Below are 20,014 nucleotides of genomic sequence, written 5' to 3'. Positions count from 1 at the left end.
ATGGCTATCTCTAAATTTTCATTGGATGTGTTTCAGGAAAAAGGGGGCGCAGAAGAGGTGTAAATTGCCTTCCAATCACTTTTGACTATTGAAAAGGTCACAAGCCACTCTAATTTTCAATTGAATGAGCACTTTCGAGTTTTTTACGACAACATCTTAGATACGAAGTTCCCTGCTCTAAAGGAAAAAAATAAACACAATACAGTTTACCAACATCACTATTGTACGCCCTCATGGCCTCACTTAAAACCTTTTGCCGAAGGGGTTTAGGGTAGTGTCCTCCTCAAAACAAATTTGACGATTTGGTACTCAACTACGCTGAAAAACTTGTCTATCTCAATAATTTGAGGTAAGGAGGGGGGGATACTGAGGGGCGAGGGGAAGGTGCTCGTTGCCTTACGGTAACTTTCGACTCTTAATTGGGCACTAGCACAATGAATTTCCTCTCGAATGAGCCTTTTTTGTTTTTTATACTACAATATCGTCTATAAAAAACAGTATATTACCAGCTGGCTTAACTTACAACCAAGACCCCGAGGGTTGTGGCGAAATGTCCTCCACAAAACATATTTCCTATTTGGATATTAACTACGCTGAGCAAAAAAACTATCTCAAAATTTTGATGGGAGGTGTTTGGGGAAATGCTGGGCGTGGGGGGTTTCTACGACAACTTCTTTGATACGAAGTACCGTGGTCTAAAGGAAAAAAAAAATTTATAATAAGATAGTGTGCCAACATGGTTCTTTACTTAGGCAGCGCTATTGCGCTGCCTATGACATGCGTATCTCTGATGACAGGTAAACGAAAATATACAAATTCATAAAACAGATGTGCGTTTAATCTGGAAATCTCTTTTATGACACAGAAACCAATTAACAAAAATTGTTCATAAGAAAAGTTAGAGAAACGAAGTTGTAAATTCTAGTAAGAGTAGCAAAAGATTTAAGAAACAGAAAAACAGATTGTACTGAGTTGTTTGTCAAGTCAAAAACGAGTCAAACAGGCAGTGACTCACTCAGTTTATAACAAGAAAACACTATAATCAATACAAAATGGAAAAATAAAACAAAAAAACATAGGCTGAATGTACTTCTAAGGGGGATGAATCAATAAATGAATCTTAAAAACAGCAGAAACGAGAAATACGATAATTTACTCAACACAAGAGGAAAAACTATATAAAAAACAGCAGGTACTTCCCACAGTTGATATCTGAGCCTTCAACCATACGACAAATCTTAAAGTTTGCTTCAATTTTTTAAAGAAAGATGCTGTAGACTTTTTTCTCCTATTAGAAAATAACAGCCTATTTAATATTAGCCAATATGAATTACAAGCTGTTAATTTAAATTATTTTACTAATTTCAATAACTACATGTACTTCAGAAAAGTTAATATGTCTATCACCTGCAATCAATTGTTGATCTATTTCAATAGATAATGGTATGTAGGTACCCCTATTTAAGATTCGAGTTTAGCATTTAACTTTTAAGGTTGAGACTGGTGTCTTAAATTCGTATTTGTCTTTGTGTCTACAATTCTACGATTAATGTAGAATACAAATTTTTGAACTGAAAAGAAAACTGAAAAATTGAACCATTCTGAAGGTTACTCAAAATTTGGCTTACAAAAATTAACATTTGATTAAATCAAAAAGCATTTAAAAATGAAAAATATGTTGAAAATTCTTGTTTTTATTCTCGCAAAAAAACTGCCATTTTCAAAAATGTTGTTAATTTTTTTAGCACTCGTATTAAAACATAGGAACAGTTTCTAAAAATCAGTTTGTTTTTCTCTGTTGCTTATTAACGAAAGCTAGGCAAGCTGTTCAATACAGACCTGAGAATCAGCTTGTATTTGACCCTTTCTTTCTAACTCAGATAGTATTTTGTTTAGGAAAGGGCTTCGAGAAAATAAATTGGCAGTAATAAATGAATTGCCAGTTGCTATTTAAGAGTGGGTTGTTAGATGATAATTCAGGTTTGAGTTAAAAAAACTCTTTTACATATTTCAACAGTTTGCTTATTTAAATGGTTATTCACCTGTATGCACTCTCTGGTGAGTATTTAAATTGGAAGATTGAGAAAAAGATTTGTTGCATACATTAAATTTGTATGGTTTGTTACCACTATGCACTTTCTAGTGGCTATTAAAATTAGAAGATTGAGAAAAATATTTGCTACATTCATCGCATTTAAATTGATATTCAACAGTATAAAACCTCGGATTCTTAATTAAAGTACTAGATTAAGAGTAGCCTTTCTTAACTGTGTCACAATGACACAATTGTTCACTTGTATGAACTCTGGTGTCTACACTAAATGTAAAATTCAGAAATGACTATCTTACATATATTACATTTAAATTGTTTTTAACCTGTATGCACCTTTTGGTGGCTAATTAAATGGGAAGATCGAGAAAAATATTTGTTACATACATTACATTTAAATGGTTTTTCACCGCTATGCACTCTCTGGTGTTGAATCAAACTGCCAGATACAGAAAAACATTTGTTACAAACATTACATTTAAATGGGTTTTCACCAGTATGCACCCTCTGGTGTCGAATCAAACTGCCAGATTCAGAAAAGCATTTATTACATACATTACATTTAAACGGTTTTTCACCTGTATGCACTCTTTGGTGTTTAATCAAATTGCTAGATACAGAAAAGCATTTATTACATACATCACATTTAAACGGTTTTTCACCTGTATGCACTCTCTGGTGTTTAATCAAACTGCCAGATTCAGAAAAGCGTTTATTACATACATCACAATTAAACGGTTTTTCACCAGTATGCACTCTCTGGTGCAAATTTAAATTTTTTGGTGAAGAGAAGCTATTGTTGAATACGTCGCACTTATACGATTGTTCTCTTGCATGTATTCTTGGAAGTCTTTCTAATTTTCTATATTTTTCACTGTAGAGGTGGCCATTCAGATACGTTTTCTTTTCTCTAAGTTTTTCGCTTCAGACTGCGATCCGATTGACTTTGAGCAAGCGCTTGAAAACAGTTTAGGATATACCTCTAGCGATGTATTCCCCCGTAGGTCTAATTCAGACAGGTTTGGTGAAAAATAAACTTTTACAACGAAGTGTTGTTTTATGTCACCAATACCTTCACATAAACAAATGGGGCATCGTCTTGTTTCTCCCATTTGGTGTTTCATAAAATGAGCAACAAAGTCTCTGTGTTCGTGAACTACTGCAGGGCAGACATCACACTCTATAGGAGAAAGTTTTTCACAGTCAGTTTCAAAATGAAGATCTAATATATAAAATGAGTTCTCCATTTTTCCACACAGGTCACAACGCCAGATACAAGCAGTCAATTCTTGTATAGACTTCGATTTCAGATTTTTCACGACAACTATGAGTTTGGACCAACGATTACTGATTGAATTACAACATCAAAAGGGCCCACAGTCGAACTCGATATATCTAAAGTAAAATAATAAAAAATGAAAGGTAGCATATCAATTATAAATAAAAAATTAGCTTTTCAAAAGTATTACATGATTAGGGTCTAGATTGTTTGCCCTATTTGATAAATTTTAAGCTATCAGATAAAATGCAGATCATGTGGGATTCTAAACTAAAAGGAAACAAAGACACTTCTTACTAGTTTTATTTCATATAATTACAATATAAAAAAACTCACAACCGAATAGGGCTTAAACATATTTTACATGGGTTTTTTTTTTGTTTTTTTATATGATATATTTTCCATTAGCATTATGGTTCATAAAAAATTACATTCAAAATAAAAAAAACCAACAGGTTTCTAATTTTTAAGTAAAAAAAACTTTAAAAATACTTAGTATCTAAAGGTATTTTTAATAAGAGTATATTGGATTGGCAATGAATCTAGACCTGAATGATAATGTGATTTATTTCGTTCTCAAGAGAAAAGAGTAATTCAGTAGAATTTATAATAAATTAAATTGAATTTTTTTTCTTCATAGATATTATTTTTTTGTCTTTTAATATGTTTAATAATCGACTATTTTCAATGTATACCATCAGCCATTCCCCCAAAACTACACCGAGACGTATTTATTCATTGTATAAACATAAAAAATTTTCTAATTTTGCTGTTTTTCTCCATTTTGTGAGATGTGCTGTTTCACTTCTATTTTTATTACTGCTTTTTAAAAAAAGCTTTCACGGATGAACTCTGTGCAGTTTGGTTTTTTAAAGGGCCCTTACATGAGAATTTATTTAGAATAAGTGAGGTCATATTTTGTGAATAGGACTCTGACTTTTTATACCTGTGAAATCAGAGTTAAATTGCAGATAAGGCTTCGTAATCTATAAAAGTAGTTGAACTAATGAATGGAACTCCCTGAACTATTTCGTAAGTTTATAAAAAAAATATCTTGATCTAACTTAACGTTATGATTAGATTATAGGGACTCAAAATAAATAAACTAATTAGCTCAACCGCAGCAAAAAAGACCTTGACTTAACTTAAAATAACAATGGAGTTACAGATCTTCAATATTAAATATTTAAATATCAAATATATTGAAATTTTGTTTTCATTTTTTTAGTTTGCTTTTTCAAGGCTGGGAAATGAGTTTATACAAAAAATTGTTAGTCTAATTAACAATGTATGTTCAAAACATACCTTCGTCGTTGCTACCCCTTTCCTGGGAACCAGAGGGGGATGCAGAAAAACTGGACAGATATCCATGAGGTAGTTATGTTTCAGAGAGCAATATGAATCGGGTGTTTCCATTTGACTTGTTAATGTATCTCCAACATCTGCAACAAAATATAAATAAAAAGCCATGTCAAAACCCAAAGTCTTGGAATCCAAAAAATCAAATACTCGGAATCTATTCAAGTTCATATACACTTTAACTAATGAACAGATAAGTAGCCGACACTCTGAGTTTATAGACTCATAATAAAATAAAATGGATGGTTATATATATGTATATATATATATATATATATATATATATATATATATATATATATATATATATATATATATATATATATATATATATATATATATATATATATATATATATATATATATATATATATATATATATATATATATATATATATATATATATATATATATATCGAATCCATGCTAAGAATCTATTCAAGTTCATATACACTTTAACTAATGAACAGGTAAATAGGAGACTCTCTGACTTTATATATTCATAGTACAATACAACGATGGTTGTATATACATATTGATTACATATAAAAATATAGTTTTAATCTAATTCAGATAAGTTCCTTTTAAGCCGATCAATACTTCTTGATGAGCGTGTTGTAGTATAAAAAATCACTTTTTTTTCGTTCACAAATTTAGTCATTTCAAAAACATCAACGTTAAAATTTTTGTGGCACAACTTAGAAAAAAAACTGGCTCAACTTTTAAGACAAGGCAGGGTAGCATAAAGGAATTTTTCCACCGTCCAACAGAAAGTTGTTTGCAAATATTTTTCCAAAAAAGAGTTTTTTCCACCTTTCAACTAAAAATTTTTATCTAACATTGTTAGATGATTTATCTAACAAATTGACTACTTTTTGAAGGACATTGTGGTATATTTAAATTAAAAATATTTAAAAATAAGAAGTATTTGTAATATATATAAATACAATAATGATATGTAATATAAGTATATTAATTTTTATAATATTTCCTCAGGTCTACTTCTAGTTTTTTATAAATGTATTTTATATTAACAAAATTGAAAAAAAAAAAACAATTATTCAGTTTAAAGAAAAGAAAAAAGAAGAAATTGACACTTAGTAATGTAAATTCCATATTATAATGTTATATTATTTATAAATAAATTATATTTTATTATAAAAGATCTAAAGACTTCATGTAGGCAATCAAATTATATTTTAACTAAGTTGATCCACTTCCTCCATATATGGGATAAGTTATGTAAAAACACTAAAGAGTTCCGCTAGGAAAGCTTGAGCTCTGGTGTTATAATTTTTGCCTGAACAAAATGTACCTCACAAATTAATAAAATGCTTTGTGCCTTTTTTTGCCTTTCTGGCATTAAAAGTTATGTTTTTTTTCTTTTCTATGAGAAATCAAAACTTTAAAATGTTCTATTAATTCAATTTCAAAGGTTTGGTGTCAGTTTGGCATGAACAAGCTGAGATAAAATCACTGCAACACAATCTTGGTGATAACTTTTCTTTGAATTTCCTGCCCAATATCATGTTTCTGCGAATTGTGAGCTAACTCTATTTCTGTTAGCTAACATTTCTGTTTCCACCGTCCAAACGAATTTTTGTTAGCTAACAATTGGACGGCGCAAAAACTCCTGAAGTTATAATTTGCTGTTACGCTACCGACTTCTTTACAATTTTTTTATTGGCGTCTTTTACCTGATGTTGTAACTACATCCGACATGTTTGAAGGAGAAAAATTAAGTTTCATATTTACTAAACTAAAGAACGTACAATCGAGAATAGATCGTGTGAGAGTGATCCATCTTATTTGTAGAGGGAATAAAAAATTACTTTATATTTTAATCAACCGAAAATCAACAAACACAAAATACAGAGCATGGGAGGACTTAATCAACAAACATTTTTTACACAACTATCTTCTCCTGGGTTTATATGTTATGTTATTCAACTGACTTGTGTACCTTTTTTTCCTCTTTAAAAGCAACTATCTGTAGTAACACGAAAAGCGACAAATAGCTTTGTACTACTAAATATGCGCAACAAGACTCAATTACAAATTTTGAGCTCTTTCATGAGATACGAGTATACTATTTAAAAGGCTCCAAAGGTCTAGCAACGTCAATTTTAAGAAGTAATTAAAAGTAAGAATCGATATTAAAAGTCTGATACAACTTGGAAACTAACATTCAACAATTAAAAAGGACAAAGAAACGTTCATCATTTAGACCATATACATGTTGTCGATGGAGGGATTGCAACTTCTTTTCTGTTCCGTTTACCTATCTCATTCTAGGTAAAATCTGAGGTAGTAGAAACCCCCCTAATATTAATATAATGCAACAAAATAATCAATCTTGACTTTATTCTTTATTAGTGACAATCAATAGGAATCATAATATACCTCTAGTTTTTAATTAAGATTAAGTATTGAATTAAGAGAGGAGCTTGTTCCTTTAGGAAATTTAAAGCTACCAGTAATATGTTAATCCAAATTGAAAGAAAGATGCTTCTGACTAGCATTATTTCATAGAATTGGAATATAAAAAACTCCCTATCGAGTGGGACTGAAACAGATGTTACAAAGTTAATACTTTATTTATGTTTTCAATATAAATTTTCTACTTACATTATGGCCCTTAAAACATTACGTTAAAATAAAACAAAATCAATAAATTTATAATTTTTAAATGAAAAAATTGTAAAATACTAAAACTAAAGATAAGGTTTCGCTATCTAAAAAAGTAGTTGAGTGAAAGAATGGAACTTTCTTATCTATTTCTCAAGTTTATAAAAAAAGACCTTGATTTAACGTAAAATCACAATGTGATTATAGGGTCTAATCAAGACATTAGTATTATTAAAGAAGTTTTCGTTATTAAACATAGGAAATTGCATGGTGTAATAGTTCCAATATAGTTTCAAAATTTCAAAGTTTAAAAAAAAGTCAAATTGCTGTTTTATCACTATTTTTTTAACTTTGCTGTTTGCTGCTTTATTGCTCTATTTATTACTGCTTTTACAAACAGCTCTTACTGATTAACCTTTGTAGTTTGGCTTTATAATGGGCCCTAAATAATTAAACGTAAGTTAGTGAGATGGGATTGAATTTCCTAAAAGGTATATGAGTTGTTATATCTGACCACTCAGTGGTAAATTAACAGAAAGGGTTTCCTTATATATAACAGCAGCTAATGTAACGAATTAAACTTTATTGGATATTTCTTAAGATTATAAAAAGTTTCTTGCTCTAACTAAAAAACATAATGAGATTACATAGATTCAAAATTATTACACTAATTAGTTTTAGAACTATGAAAAAGACACTGACTTAATTTTAAATCACAATAGAGTTACAGATATTCAATGTTCAAAATTTAAATTGCAAACGTCTTGCAAGTTTCCTTTCGTTTTTTTCTATTCTAATTTTTTTAAAGCTTGGAAATTAGTTTATACAAAAAATTGGTAGAGTAATTAACACACTATGCTCAAAATGTACCTTCATTGTTGCTACCTCTTTCATGGGAGCCAGAGGGGAATGCGGAAAAACTGTAAAGATTTCCAAGATGTAGATGATGTTCCAGAGAGTAATCTGAGTCGGGGGTTTCGATTTCAATTGTTAATGTGCCTTCAACATCTGCAACAAAATATAAATAAAAAGAGATGTCAAAATTCAAACTCTTGGGGATCAAATACTCGGGATCTATTCAATGTCTAATACAATTTAGCTAATGAACAGATAAATAGCCGATACTCTTACTTTACAAATTCATATTAAAAATGATCGATGGTTGTATATATATTGATTATAACTAAAAATTTACTTTTAATCTAATAAATATAAGTTCCCTTTAAGCTGACCAATAGTTCCTGACAAGCAATTGGAAGCAAAATAGATCAATTTTTTTCGTTCATAGATTGATTAGTGTCAAACCTTAATTAAAATGTTTGTGGTACAACTTTGAAAAAAAATATCACATAAAAACTTGGCTAATTTTGCTGTTTTTTCTCTATTTTATGAACTTTGCTGTTTCATTGACATAGGTGTCACGCGTCAGTCCAAAATCAATCCAATCGTATCCCTTATTCATATAACTATCTTACCATAGTTATGCCCTAGCAAAGACATATGAATGGATGATATACAGACTTATCTATCAAAAAATGAAATTACATCATTTTTATACAATTCTAAAAAGGGCTTATCTTAGATTTGCCTCTCGATCACACGGACTACCTGTCTTGGTTTTTTATAAAAATAGACATGTCTTGATGCCTGTAAAATTCACGATTTTAATCAATGAGGGGCTTACAACTTATTTTCTGGCATGTGTACCTATCATTGAAACCTGTTACGTGTCTTTGGCCAGGGCTGTATTCAAGCTAAAGCAAATTCTTTTTCAATATTTTTTCCATTCTGATACCTTTGAAGGTTAGAAAAATGTGTCTCCATTTGGTCAAACATAGATTATAAATGAACATGCAAGGGTAAGGGGGGGGGGAGGCATCAGGAAGATATGGTCCAGAAGTGGGGCGGTAAAATTTGGTGTTTATACAATTCTTTCACAAAAAAAAGGATATTTTTTCAAAGTCTATGCATAATATGAGTTAGTAGAAACCCCCCTGGTCTTAACAAAATTAGATAAAAAACTCAAACTTGACTGACTTATTTCTTAGTGATATTCATCTGAAATCATGACACGCCTCTAATTTGAAATTGATAAAAAAATCTGTTCTATAGATCAATATAAAAAAAATTTGGCACACCTCAAAATATTAATTATGCAGTCTTTTTAGTATAATGTCCTTTTTTTTTGTCCTAGTTTTTTTTTTTTTCAAAAGAAACATTATTTTATTTTTAATAAAACAAATTTTATATATTTGACTTAATCATCAAAAAATATTTGTCCAAATTACATGATGCCATTTTCAATATAACATGGTAAATTTCAAATCTATTTACCATTGATTTTTATTAACAAAATATTATTTGATGTATTTGATACTAAAAAAACAAAAAAAAAAGTTAGAAATGTACCTTCGTTGTCCAGACAAGGGGTTCCCGATTCCTCGGTGTCAGCTTCAAGTTTAAATGATCCTGAAATGCCAGGATGAGTATTCAGAGGAGCATCTTCATGTGTAGAGGACCACAAATGCGCTTGAACATCAAATAGTTCTTTACATTTATTTGGTGAAGCATCTTCATTTTATTAAACAAAATGCAAACAGATAGGGTATACAAACACATTCAAGCTTACATACAAGCTTACAAAAAAAAATGTGGCGACTTTTCTATTTATCATACATTAGTCAGGAGCAGAAGCAAAACTACTTTAAATACTTCTTTTTTGGAAGGAGGGGAGAAAGACAAAGTCTTATATTCACTGGTTGGTCATTTTCACCGACTGAATTGAGGTATATTGCTTTCTTTTTTTTTACCGACTGGAACTAATTTCGTTTGAAATCTTTTAAGTCATCCAATTTCAATCTGCCCAAATAACTAATAATAAAATCATGCCGATAAAGTAATTCTTTAAGTTGTAAAAACAAACGCAATGCTCAACAGCATTATATTGTCATCCAATAGCATGTAGTTTAGCCTCCAAGAACGATACATCGTCATAACTGAAAAATAAAGTTCTTGATTCATCTCCTTCCATCACTACTTTAGGACATGATGACATACTTGCTTTTCATTTCATTCATGTGCTTGAGAAACCATGAAAAAACAACGCTAGAAAAAAGATCAATTTAATTATACGAGAAATCACAATTAAGAATTTTTGTACAATTCACTATAATTCTTTGACAATAATTTGACTTATTCATTGAAGGAAATTCGTATTGCTAAGTCAGCATTACGGAGCTGTTGTTTCTAGAGCCATTGGAGGCTACTCTTTTTTTTTTCTTTTTTTTTTTGCACCCTCTAGAAGAGGCTGGGCCCATTTTAGTAAAAGCAGTGGCGTAATTTTGTAAAAATCCTGGAGGGGGGGGGGGAGCAAGGGGTTCCAAATAAAGTGAAAATAACAGTAAAAACTAAAATATGTGCCATTTGGTGCCAGAAAGTAACTAGTCAGTACTACAAAGGTAATTATTAGTACTACTATGTAGAGCATGTCCTGAAAAAACCGTTTTGTTTATGTTGATGATTTATTTTGTAATTTATCGCATAGTTTTTAAAAGATTTTGGAAGAAACTAAAATTCAGCTGGAGGGGGGAGGGTAAACGGGGGTCTGGGGAGGGAGGCAAACTGATATTTAGGAAAGGTCAGTTGCACCCCTACCCAATAGCAAATTGCGCACTTGAATAAAAGCCTTATCTCTGAATTGATTTTTAGAGTTTTCCCTTGCCTCTAAGCTAAGTTTTCACATAGTTTTTCAATTCATAGCAACTATTTTTTTTTACCAGGAACATTCTCTTCACCATTTTGTAGGTTTGACAAATCAGTAGATAACAAATTCTCTTTTTCCCCTTTTCCACACTCTCCTCTTGTGCTAAGTGTTTCTCTTCTACTGTTTGAGTCATCATTGGAGTTGATTTTACACAATTAAAATCAGTTCAACTTCTCAAATTTTTGAGTTTCACATGGCTGTAATTTGTATGGGATGCGTTTGGTGCCTTTTGATGTTGTTTTGGCAAAGTTTTCTGCTTAGATTTTACTCTTGTGTTCTGTGACTTTTTGATTTTCTCTGATGCATAAAACAGTATAACATTTACTATTTGAAATCATAGTTTTTTTCATTTAATCTTAAATTAAACACTTTCCAATAATAATCTGCTTCATATAATAATTGCTGAATTGTGAAGAACAGGGAAAAGATAAGTACCCAAATTGTTCCAGGAAGAAAGCCGTATTATCACACTTAAACTTTAAACGGATTATGTGCTTGGTGGGACATGTTATAGCTTTCTTTAACTTTTAAGCATAAATCAATCCTGAAAATCTGTGTAGATTACAAAGTTACGCATGTACGATATTTTTTTTTTGGGGGGGGGGGGATTGTACATAAATCACACCAGGCACCCGGGTTTATATTTTCTTCAAGACGCTGACTCCTTCAGACACTGGTACGTCAGCCAAATTTCTTTGTATCCCATACTAGCTTCCTCTTTCAAGGTAAACTTAATGTGCGGATTATTGTGACTGCAGACACGAAGGAGTTATTCTTCAGCCAAGGACTTAATTTTATCCCCAAAATTAAAAAATACGACTAAGAAATTAAGTTATTATTTTTTTCTGTGCCACAATTGATCAGCTTTTCTCTCCTCCACTGTTGGGAGTTAGATCCAAACGTATTTGTAGCAGCAAGCTCTTTTATTTACTTTTCAGTAGGGTAAACTTACAAGTAGAAGAAGAAAAAGAGAAAATTATTTGCTAATGTAAATCAGCTTTCCTTTTATTATGCTGCAAAAAAACTTTGTTGAACATATTACCAATTTTTACAGTCGATGCATCAGGAATGGTGATGAGTTCAGTCGTGTTTGGAATTTGAGGGATTTCCATTGTAGAATCTCTGAAAAGAGTTTATTTCCCTTAAGAAACGTGTAACAGCAATTGTATATGGGGCTACTCACTAGTGTTATAGAGCAGAGTGGAAGGACAAAGTCCCTAGAAAGACACAGGCTATAATGACTCCTTTTAAGACCGGCAAAGCCACTTTAATATTAACACACTTGACAGCTGAGGCTCAACTCCGTAAGCAGTAAAGAGCACTAGAAATGTTATAATGTTATGTCTTCAAATACTTTAAAACAAGAAGGTTCTAAGATTAAAAACTGTGTTTCTGATCAAACTGTATGTCCAGGAACATGTTTGTTGCTGGGTTGAATTGCTTTATGAAAACACTTAAAAAAGAGATATGTTTTCCTATTTCTGTTGCAACAAAATTCCACAGTAAAATTACAGAGTAACTTTAGCATAATAAGTTTGAGGCATAGACTTGAGAATGTCTGTAAAGGATTTCGACTCTTGTTGATAGAAGAGCATCAAGTGCTGAAAACCATGTTGTGACCAAGAAGGGCCCAAGATTGCACACAGCCTCCATTCATACTGGAGGTCACAGGGACTTCTTCTGGCCGGTTCTAAGCCAGCTTAATCGCTTAGACTTGAAGATGTGTTGGTCCCGGTCCTGCGCTAGTATCCATGACCAATACTTTTCCTGAGACCAAAAGAATTTCTAAATCATTAAATTTCTTTAATGATTTAAAGATAATGAAAATTGGAACTTGGAATTTTAAATCGTTAATAAATAACTATCGTAACGACATTTAGACTGAAGAATTCATATAATAAAATCTGGTCTTGTTAAGAGTTTCAAAAACTCTTATCCTAGGGGTCAGAACCAGAGACGTAAGTAATATACAATTTATTTAATCGTGCAGGTAGGATGGGATTCATAGACAGGGAGTGGGTCGCACGATGACTAAGGAAGCTGCGAAGTCTAGTTTAGACTGACTTGATTTAAACTTCTTGCTCGGCAGCGTCGACAGCGTAGACGGAACCAGACATCAGCACCATCAGTCGTCTCCAGGGTGATCTTTTTTGCGTCAGAGTAGAAGCTTCACAGGGGCCAATGCCCCACGCCGTGAGTTAATCGTGGATGATATCCACCCTTCTCATTCGTGGTCTACCTCTGGGGTGCTTCCAGTCATTCGCTGTTGGATCGAAATCAAATATCACTTGAGAAGGTGTTTAAGTGGGTAGGCGAAGCAGATGATCATACCAACACAGTGAAGGGGACTCGCTGCGTTCAGAGAGAGGTAGTTTAGACTAAGACAGGTTTTAACGATTAAATAATAATTGCTCATTTGATCGCTATAAAATTCAGAATATTGTTTTCAGTCGTATCAGTTATAAAGCCTATGCCCCAGTAGAACCAACTGACAGAGCTACTAGTAACTCAGAAGAATTTTACTTACAGTTTAGAGGAGCAAATTGACAGAGTCCCAGATAAAAATATGGTGTTTTTACTAGGAGATTTCCACGCCCTAGTCAATAAAAATATGGATTGGTCGTATCCTAGCCTAGGTAAATTTGGTGTAGGATAACAAAACACCAGTGATTAGATATTGCTGCAATTTTGTAGGCATAGCAATTTAGCAACAACCAATAAAGCGTTTGGTCATAAAGATAGCCAAAAGTTAATATGGTATTCATGTGATGGCAAGACATCAAAATTTATTAATCATTTTATTGCAAACTAAAGACTGGTAGGATCAATACAAGATAGTTGGGTTAATAGTAGTGCTGGTATTGACGTCAAAAGTAAAATCCCAATTTAGTAGTGTCACGAGTAAATTTGAAGCTGAAACTTTGGACAAGTAGTGATCGACCGGGAAGTTATATTTCTGGTGTACTTCAGGAAGAGAATTTGAGAAAAACGTTCCAGGAATAGTTTAATACTAAATTGAAGTGTTTGAAATTTGCCAATTTAAAAAATAGATGTAATATCTTTAAGATAAGAATTTCTGAAGTTGCTGATGGTGTCTTAGGAATGAGAGTCAGGAACGCAACAATGAATATTAGTAAAAAAGCTTAGTGTTTAAAAGAGGAGAAGAGGCTTGTAAAAGAATTATGTGATTCACAGATCATATAAAAAGAAGAAAAATGTAAAGAAAGCAGGAAAAGCATTAAAATATGAATTACGGAGGTGTGAAATGGATGCCAATGAGAAAATTAGCAATGATCTTGAAGCTACAGCTATATGTCATAAAAACAAATTATTGTATTGCCATGTTAATAAATTGGGAAGTCAATCTGGACATATCCAAGTTAAAAATAGGAACGGTGCCACAAGAAATGAAAAGGAAAAAAGATGAACAGGTATGGATATAACAGTAAGCAGCGATGGGTAGAATATTTTAAGAATTTTCTAAACCGATGTAGAGTAGCAGGAAAAGATAAAGAGAAAAATAAAAAAGTTGGTGATACTTTTCATGTGTTGGAAGATTTTTTGGTGTGAAGGATTGAAAAATACCAAGGCCCTGAGTACTGATGACTCGGTAAATGAGTTTCAAATACGGTGGCTCTGAAGTTAGAAAAAAGTTACTGAAGATTATGAAAGTGATTTTGGAAAAAAGAGGAAGTACCTAGTAATTTTATGAGAACTCTAATTAAACCACTGCATAAGCAAGGTGATAATATTGAGTGTGATAATTATTGAGGCAGTGGCCTGGTCTCTGCAAATAGTAAATTACTAAGTAATGTTAATACTTTTGAGACTTAGAGATGCTGTAAGCATAGTCATTAGAGAAGAAACGTATGGTTTTAGAAAGGATAGAATGTGTGTGTCATCAAAATTTTCACTTTTAGGTTAATAGCTGAGAAATACCTGATTTATCAAACAACTTTTCTCCTCTGTGTTGATGATTAAGATCAAACGTTCGATTCTGTTGATAGAACAGCTGTGGCAAAGGCCTGAACCTTATACTGTATACAACTCACTCACAATAAACTCGTTATTGCTATGTGCAAGAATAACATAGCTGCAGATGAGGTAAAAAATGAGGTGAGCAGCTGATTTTAAATTCAATAAGAAGTAAAGTAGAGCTCTGATCCATCACCTTTGAATTTGATAATTTTGATTGACTTTGTGATGAGTAGCGCAGAAAAGGCAATTTAGGAACAAGGAATCAAATGAAGGGAAAACTTTCTTGGATTAACATCATCTGACGAATAAATCATACTAGATGAAAAAAAACAAAATGAATCGACTACCAGAGGAGGTACTAAGGTTAATCTTATCATTTCGCTCTGGGCTGTACCATCTTTTCTTTGTAATTTCCATTCTAACCCATACTGAAGGGCGTCTCTGCGTATCTCCACAATAACATACTATTATAACTAAATCCCTACTGATTATTCAGGTCTTATTAATTTGTTCAGTATGTACAAAAATTTGCTCACGACTTGAGTCAATTACCATTTTGGCAAATTTCCTGAGTCCTTGATGATCTCTTTAGTATTATTTTAAAAACTCATCAATATCTTTTTTGCTATTGACTATATAGCTTAACTTGTTCTTTAACGGGCTACTTTTTAATCTCTATTCCAAAAATTTATGGGAAAAATCTCTAAGGAATCACATTTTACAATATTATAGAATTCTGAAATTGAATATCATGTATTTCATATTTTAAAAAACATATCTTAGTTCCTTATTTCGTTTTATGTGCTAGACCACCTTCCCCCTTACGAACAAAGTTTCATTTTTTTTCCATCTTATAATTTAATGTTTAATATTTATTGATTCTCTCATCAGTTAATGATTCGTTGCTTGCATTATATTTATTGTAAGTAAATGTTGCTGACTCTAGGATTTTCTCTTTGCAATCATTTCCATCAACTGTTTTCTATTTGTTTTTTCTTTTTGTTAAAGGAATACTTTTTCTTTCACTATTTATGTTCTAACGTCATCCTGTTTTTAGGTCAAGAAATAGAGCATTTGCGCAAGATATACTTTAATAAAATTGTAATTCATCATTAATTCTACGAAAAATACTATATTGCTTAGGGTTAGATTAGATAACAACACTATATAGGAAAAAAATGATAGCCAGTTTTTCCCGATCTTACAAACGCAGAAACAATTTTAATAATCAGTGACCCACTAACTAAAGCCAACCTACTAAATCGGCAGTTTTCCACAGTTTTCATAACAGAGACGGACAAATATGGAATGTCAAGAGGAATGTCAACCACTAGTTATAGGTAAGTTTGAAGAAAAAGGACTGATAATACAAATGGTCTACAAAAAAATAAACAATCTAAATCCGCACAAATCAGAAGGTCCAGATTGCCTATATCCTAGAGTTCCGTGCTGAGAGATATGATAAAAAAAATTGCAACGCCATTGCAGCAAATTCTTGTCAAGTTCCTGCAAACAGGAAATCTGCCTGATACATGGAAGCAAGCAGCAGTGATTCTCCTTTTCAAAAAAAGAAACCAAATCCGATCAAAGTATTTGCATACCTATCAGCGTAACCTGTATCAAATGCACAACACTAGAATCTTTACTCCACTATAATATACTACATAACCTACTTAAAAGAAGCTTCATTTCACCCACAGAGTTTGGATTTCTTAAGAAAAGATCAGGAGAAAGCCAGCTACTTGTTGCTACAAACGCCTGGAGAAAAAATATGGATAGTGAGATGCAGGTAGATATTTTATACTTAGATCTCAGAAAAGCCTTTGATAAAGTCTTACAAAGTCAACTTCTTCGAAAACTACAGTCTATCGGTGTTCTTGATACTATTCTAAAGTGGGTTCTCAACATCCCGAGGGGAAGATCTCCGCGAGTGAGACTGGAGGGATACCTTAGCAGCAATGAGACAAAAGTCACAAGTGGAGATGTTCAAAGTAGTGTTCTCAGGCTTTCACTATTCAATATTTACATAAATGATTTACCAAATAACATAGATTCAGAGATAATGCTTTATGTAGATGACACGAAAATCTTTCGCGCAATAACAAGCTTTGAAGATACAGAAATACTACAGCAACACTTAAACAAAATAGCAAAATGGATAAAAAAAGGAAAATAGAAGTGAATACGGAAAAAATAGTCACATTTATCTAGACCCAAAACATATTTCTCGGTACTACTGCTTAGAAGGGCAACAGATACCTATACAAGTCAAACGCGCAAGATTTGGGAGTGACATAAGACAGTGACATGACTTTCACCAAGCACTACGACTCAATCATCTCTAAGTCATCGCAAGTCTTGGGTATTATTCAAAGAAATGTCTCTCTTACTGAATCAACACTGTTTTCTATATTCTTCAAATCGTTAGTGAGACTAATGATCAAATATGTTCTTACAAAAACCGGACCGTTTTTTCAAAAATACATGAATTAACTAGAAAAAACAAAATGAGGGATAATAAATTATTTCAATTATTAAGAGACTTGTAATACAGAGACCGTTTGAAAAAACTGTTACTCCCACGCCTCTCATACTAATTTTTGAGAGGAGATCTTAGTGAAGTATACACAATATACAACAGATACTATGATAACATCCCTCCAGAAGAGATAATAACATTCAAGAATAATAACCTGAGAGGTTTCGAGTTTAAGATAATCGAAGAACGTATCAGACGAGGCTTTGGTAGATGTCTATTCAGCAACTACAGTTTCTATGAGAGGAACGCACTACCAACGGACACTGTCAACTGAGATTCAGGGAATAATTTAAAGAAAAAGATTGACAATCATTATACTGATAAACAATTTGCGCATTTAAATTTTTTTAGATAGAGGAAGAAACTTGTTTTCCCATTATATTATTATTATTATTAGATTGTTATAATTGAAAAATTGCAAGTGTCTGTAATCACTATTGGTATATCTTCCCCCTTCCAAATTTACCTTTCCAAGGACACCACTTAGTTCTATTTCTATCAACCTGGGAGTAAAAATTCCAAATAAAAAGCCATTTTTCTACCAAGAACCCTGTACACTTGTTCCTGTATCTGTAAGCGGGCCTGGAATTTATCTGAGTTGCTACTATCTCCATCAGTTGTCCTTAAAGGACGATATACTACAATGACTGATACCTAACACTTTTTGTCATAAAATGAGCAACTAGAATTCTATAATTAAAACCTTTCGAGTCTTAAAAATACTTAGCAGCTTCTTTATTCATCTGGAGTTTTACTCCTTGCATATCCAACCTATTCTTCCTGCTTTAATAAAAAGATTATATACAAACTAATTTCATCTTTCTTAAGCCTTGGATGAGTTTTTGAAAATCCTGATAAGTCCAGTCCAAAATGGTTAAATTTTTTAGTCAAAATCGTTCACAATATTCATTTTTAATTAGCATAACATTCAAATATAAAACTTTCCTATTTTTTATATACATTAATTTTTTTGGTAAAAATAAAGCGCAAAGGTACCAAAACACTTACCCAAAGGTAAGTTTATTCTCACCTATACGTTCAGCCCCCCCCCCTAGTATGAGATGGGATAATATTTCTTGAACCTATAAGCGTTTAAATTTTTATATGCTTTCAGTTTGTTAAAAGTTTTTATTATTTACGTAATTGATAAGACCTAATCTCCTATGCTGTTAACATAAATTTGGGTGCCATAAGCAATAAAATATGTTAGCAGCCTATTTAAGAATATTGAGTAGTGAAGATTTAAGATCAAAAAAATGAGAGAAAAAAAAATATTCACCAGGACTCGGCCAAGTTTTAATTACACAAAAGGGAAGAGTGCATTAAAGTGACTATTTTTATTTACAGGAATAAAATCGCTGAGACTAAGGTAGGAAGTCAGTTTAGCAGTTGGCTCAGTGTGGAGTCAGGTGTTGAGCATAGTTTTGTCCTTTACCTGTTTTTATGGATTATTTGGATTGAGTTGACCATAAAGATCATTGCAAGTCTATGGGGACGAATGGAATCAAATATGATGTAAGATATTTCCTCAGTTCAATTATGCATTTGATTTGAAAGTTCTAGATAAAAATGTTGATAAAATGAATTTCAGTATTTTTTAAAGTAGTTTTAAGACTTACAAATCCTAGATTGACTGACAATTGACAGACAAACCTTCCTGATCAGAACATTTATATTAACATAATATTCATATATTTAAGAATCAAACTTGTCTGAAGAATTAAAATTTCATACTGAATCCATATATGACATTTGTTTCCATTGTAAATTATTTAAATACCTAAAACAATAGCCCATATTATATATTCCCTATGCAATTATTGATTCTCGATCATGTCATTATTGATCCAATTTAGCTTTAAACTACTTTTAACACCATTGACATTTTCACAGGTATATATAAGCCATATCTAAGATAAGAGAATATGGTATTGTCTCTAAGGGTCAATAAAAAGCTTAAAGTTTAATTTGTGACAAAAAAAAAGAGCCAAATGTCGATCCAAGATAAAATTTTGCTTCCAGAGGCAAGTTTATTTCTCACCTAACTAAATATTTTATTAATTCAAACATTTACCAAATTTTATACTGAATTTAAGGAGGTCTTTAAAATTCATTTTTTCGACAAATTTGAAGACACTCTAGCTTTAAGGTACCTAAGTGGTTTCAACCTCAGTCCTTTATGCTTTTTGGTAAATTCGGGGGCAGTTTATATTACTGACCTACAAAGTGAGATGATAATACTAATCCATGCCATACTTTTTATACTCTTTCCTAATAAAATAATGGCTTTACTGGGAAATTCAAACTCAAGCCCTTTAAAGACCCTCAAATATGGCATGATTTTTCCTTACATTAGAGACCCATTCTAGAATAATTCCTTTTTAAACAAGTTTTCCTGTACATTAAATTAGCTGTGAA

General features: G+C 31.9%; 1 protein-coding gene and 1 pseudogene across 1 annotated transcript in view; both read right to left on the bottom strand.

Annotated features, from left to right (window-relative positions):
- Positions 1-235, bottom strand: part of LOC148944938 (uncharacterized) — a 23,465-nt gene extending 23,230 nt beyond the window's left edge. Inside the window, exon 1 of the mRNA XM_089098901.1 lies at positions 211-235. Coding sequence (XP_088955027.1) covers positions 211-235 — 25 coding nt within the window. The remainder of the gene's footprint in view (positions 1-210) is intronic.
- Positions 236-2,317: 2,082 nt separating this feature from the next.
- Positions 2,318-3,297, bottom strand: LOC148944937 (uncharacterized; annotated as a pseudogene).
- Positions 3,298-20,014: the final 16,717 nt, after the last annotated feature.

The sequence above is a fragment of the Artemia sp. Qi Xiang Cuo genome, chromosome 13 (genome assembly GCF_049724085.1).
Source record: "Artemia sp. Qi Xiang Cuo chromosome 13, ASM4972408v1, whole genome shotgun sequence".
Taxonomy (NCBI): domain Eukaryota; kingdom Metazoa; phylum Arthropoda; class Branchiopoda; order Anostraca; family Artemiidae; genus Artemia; species Artemia sp. Qi Xiang Cuo.
This window is presented reverse-complemented; position numbering and strand designations above follow the sequence as displayed.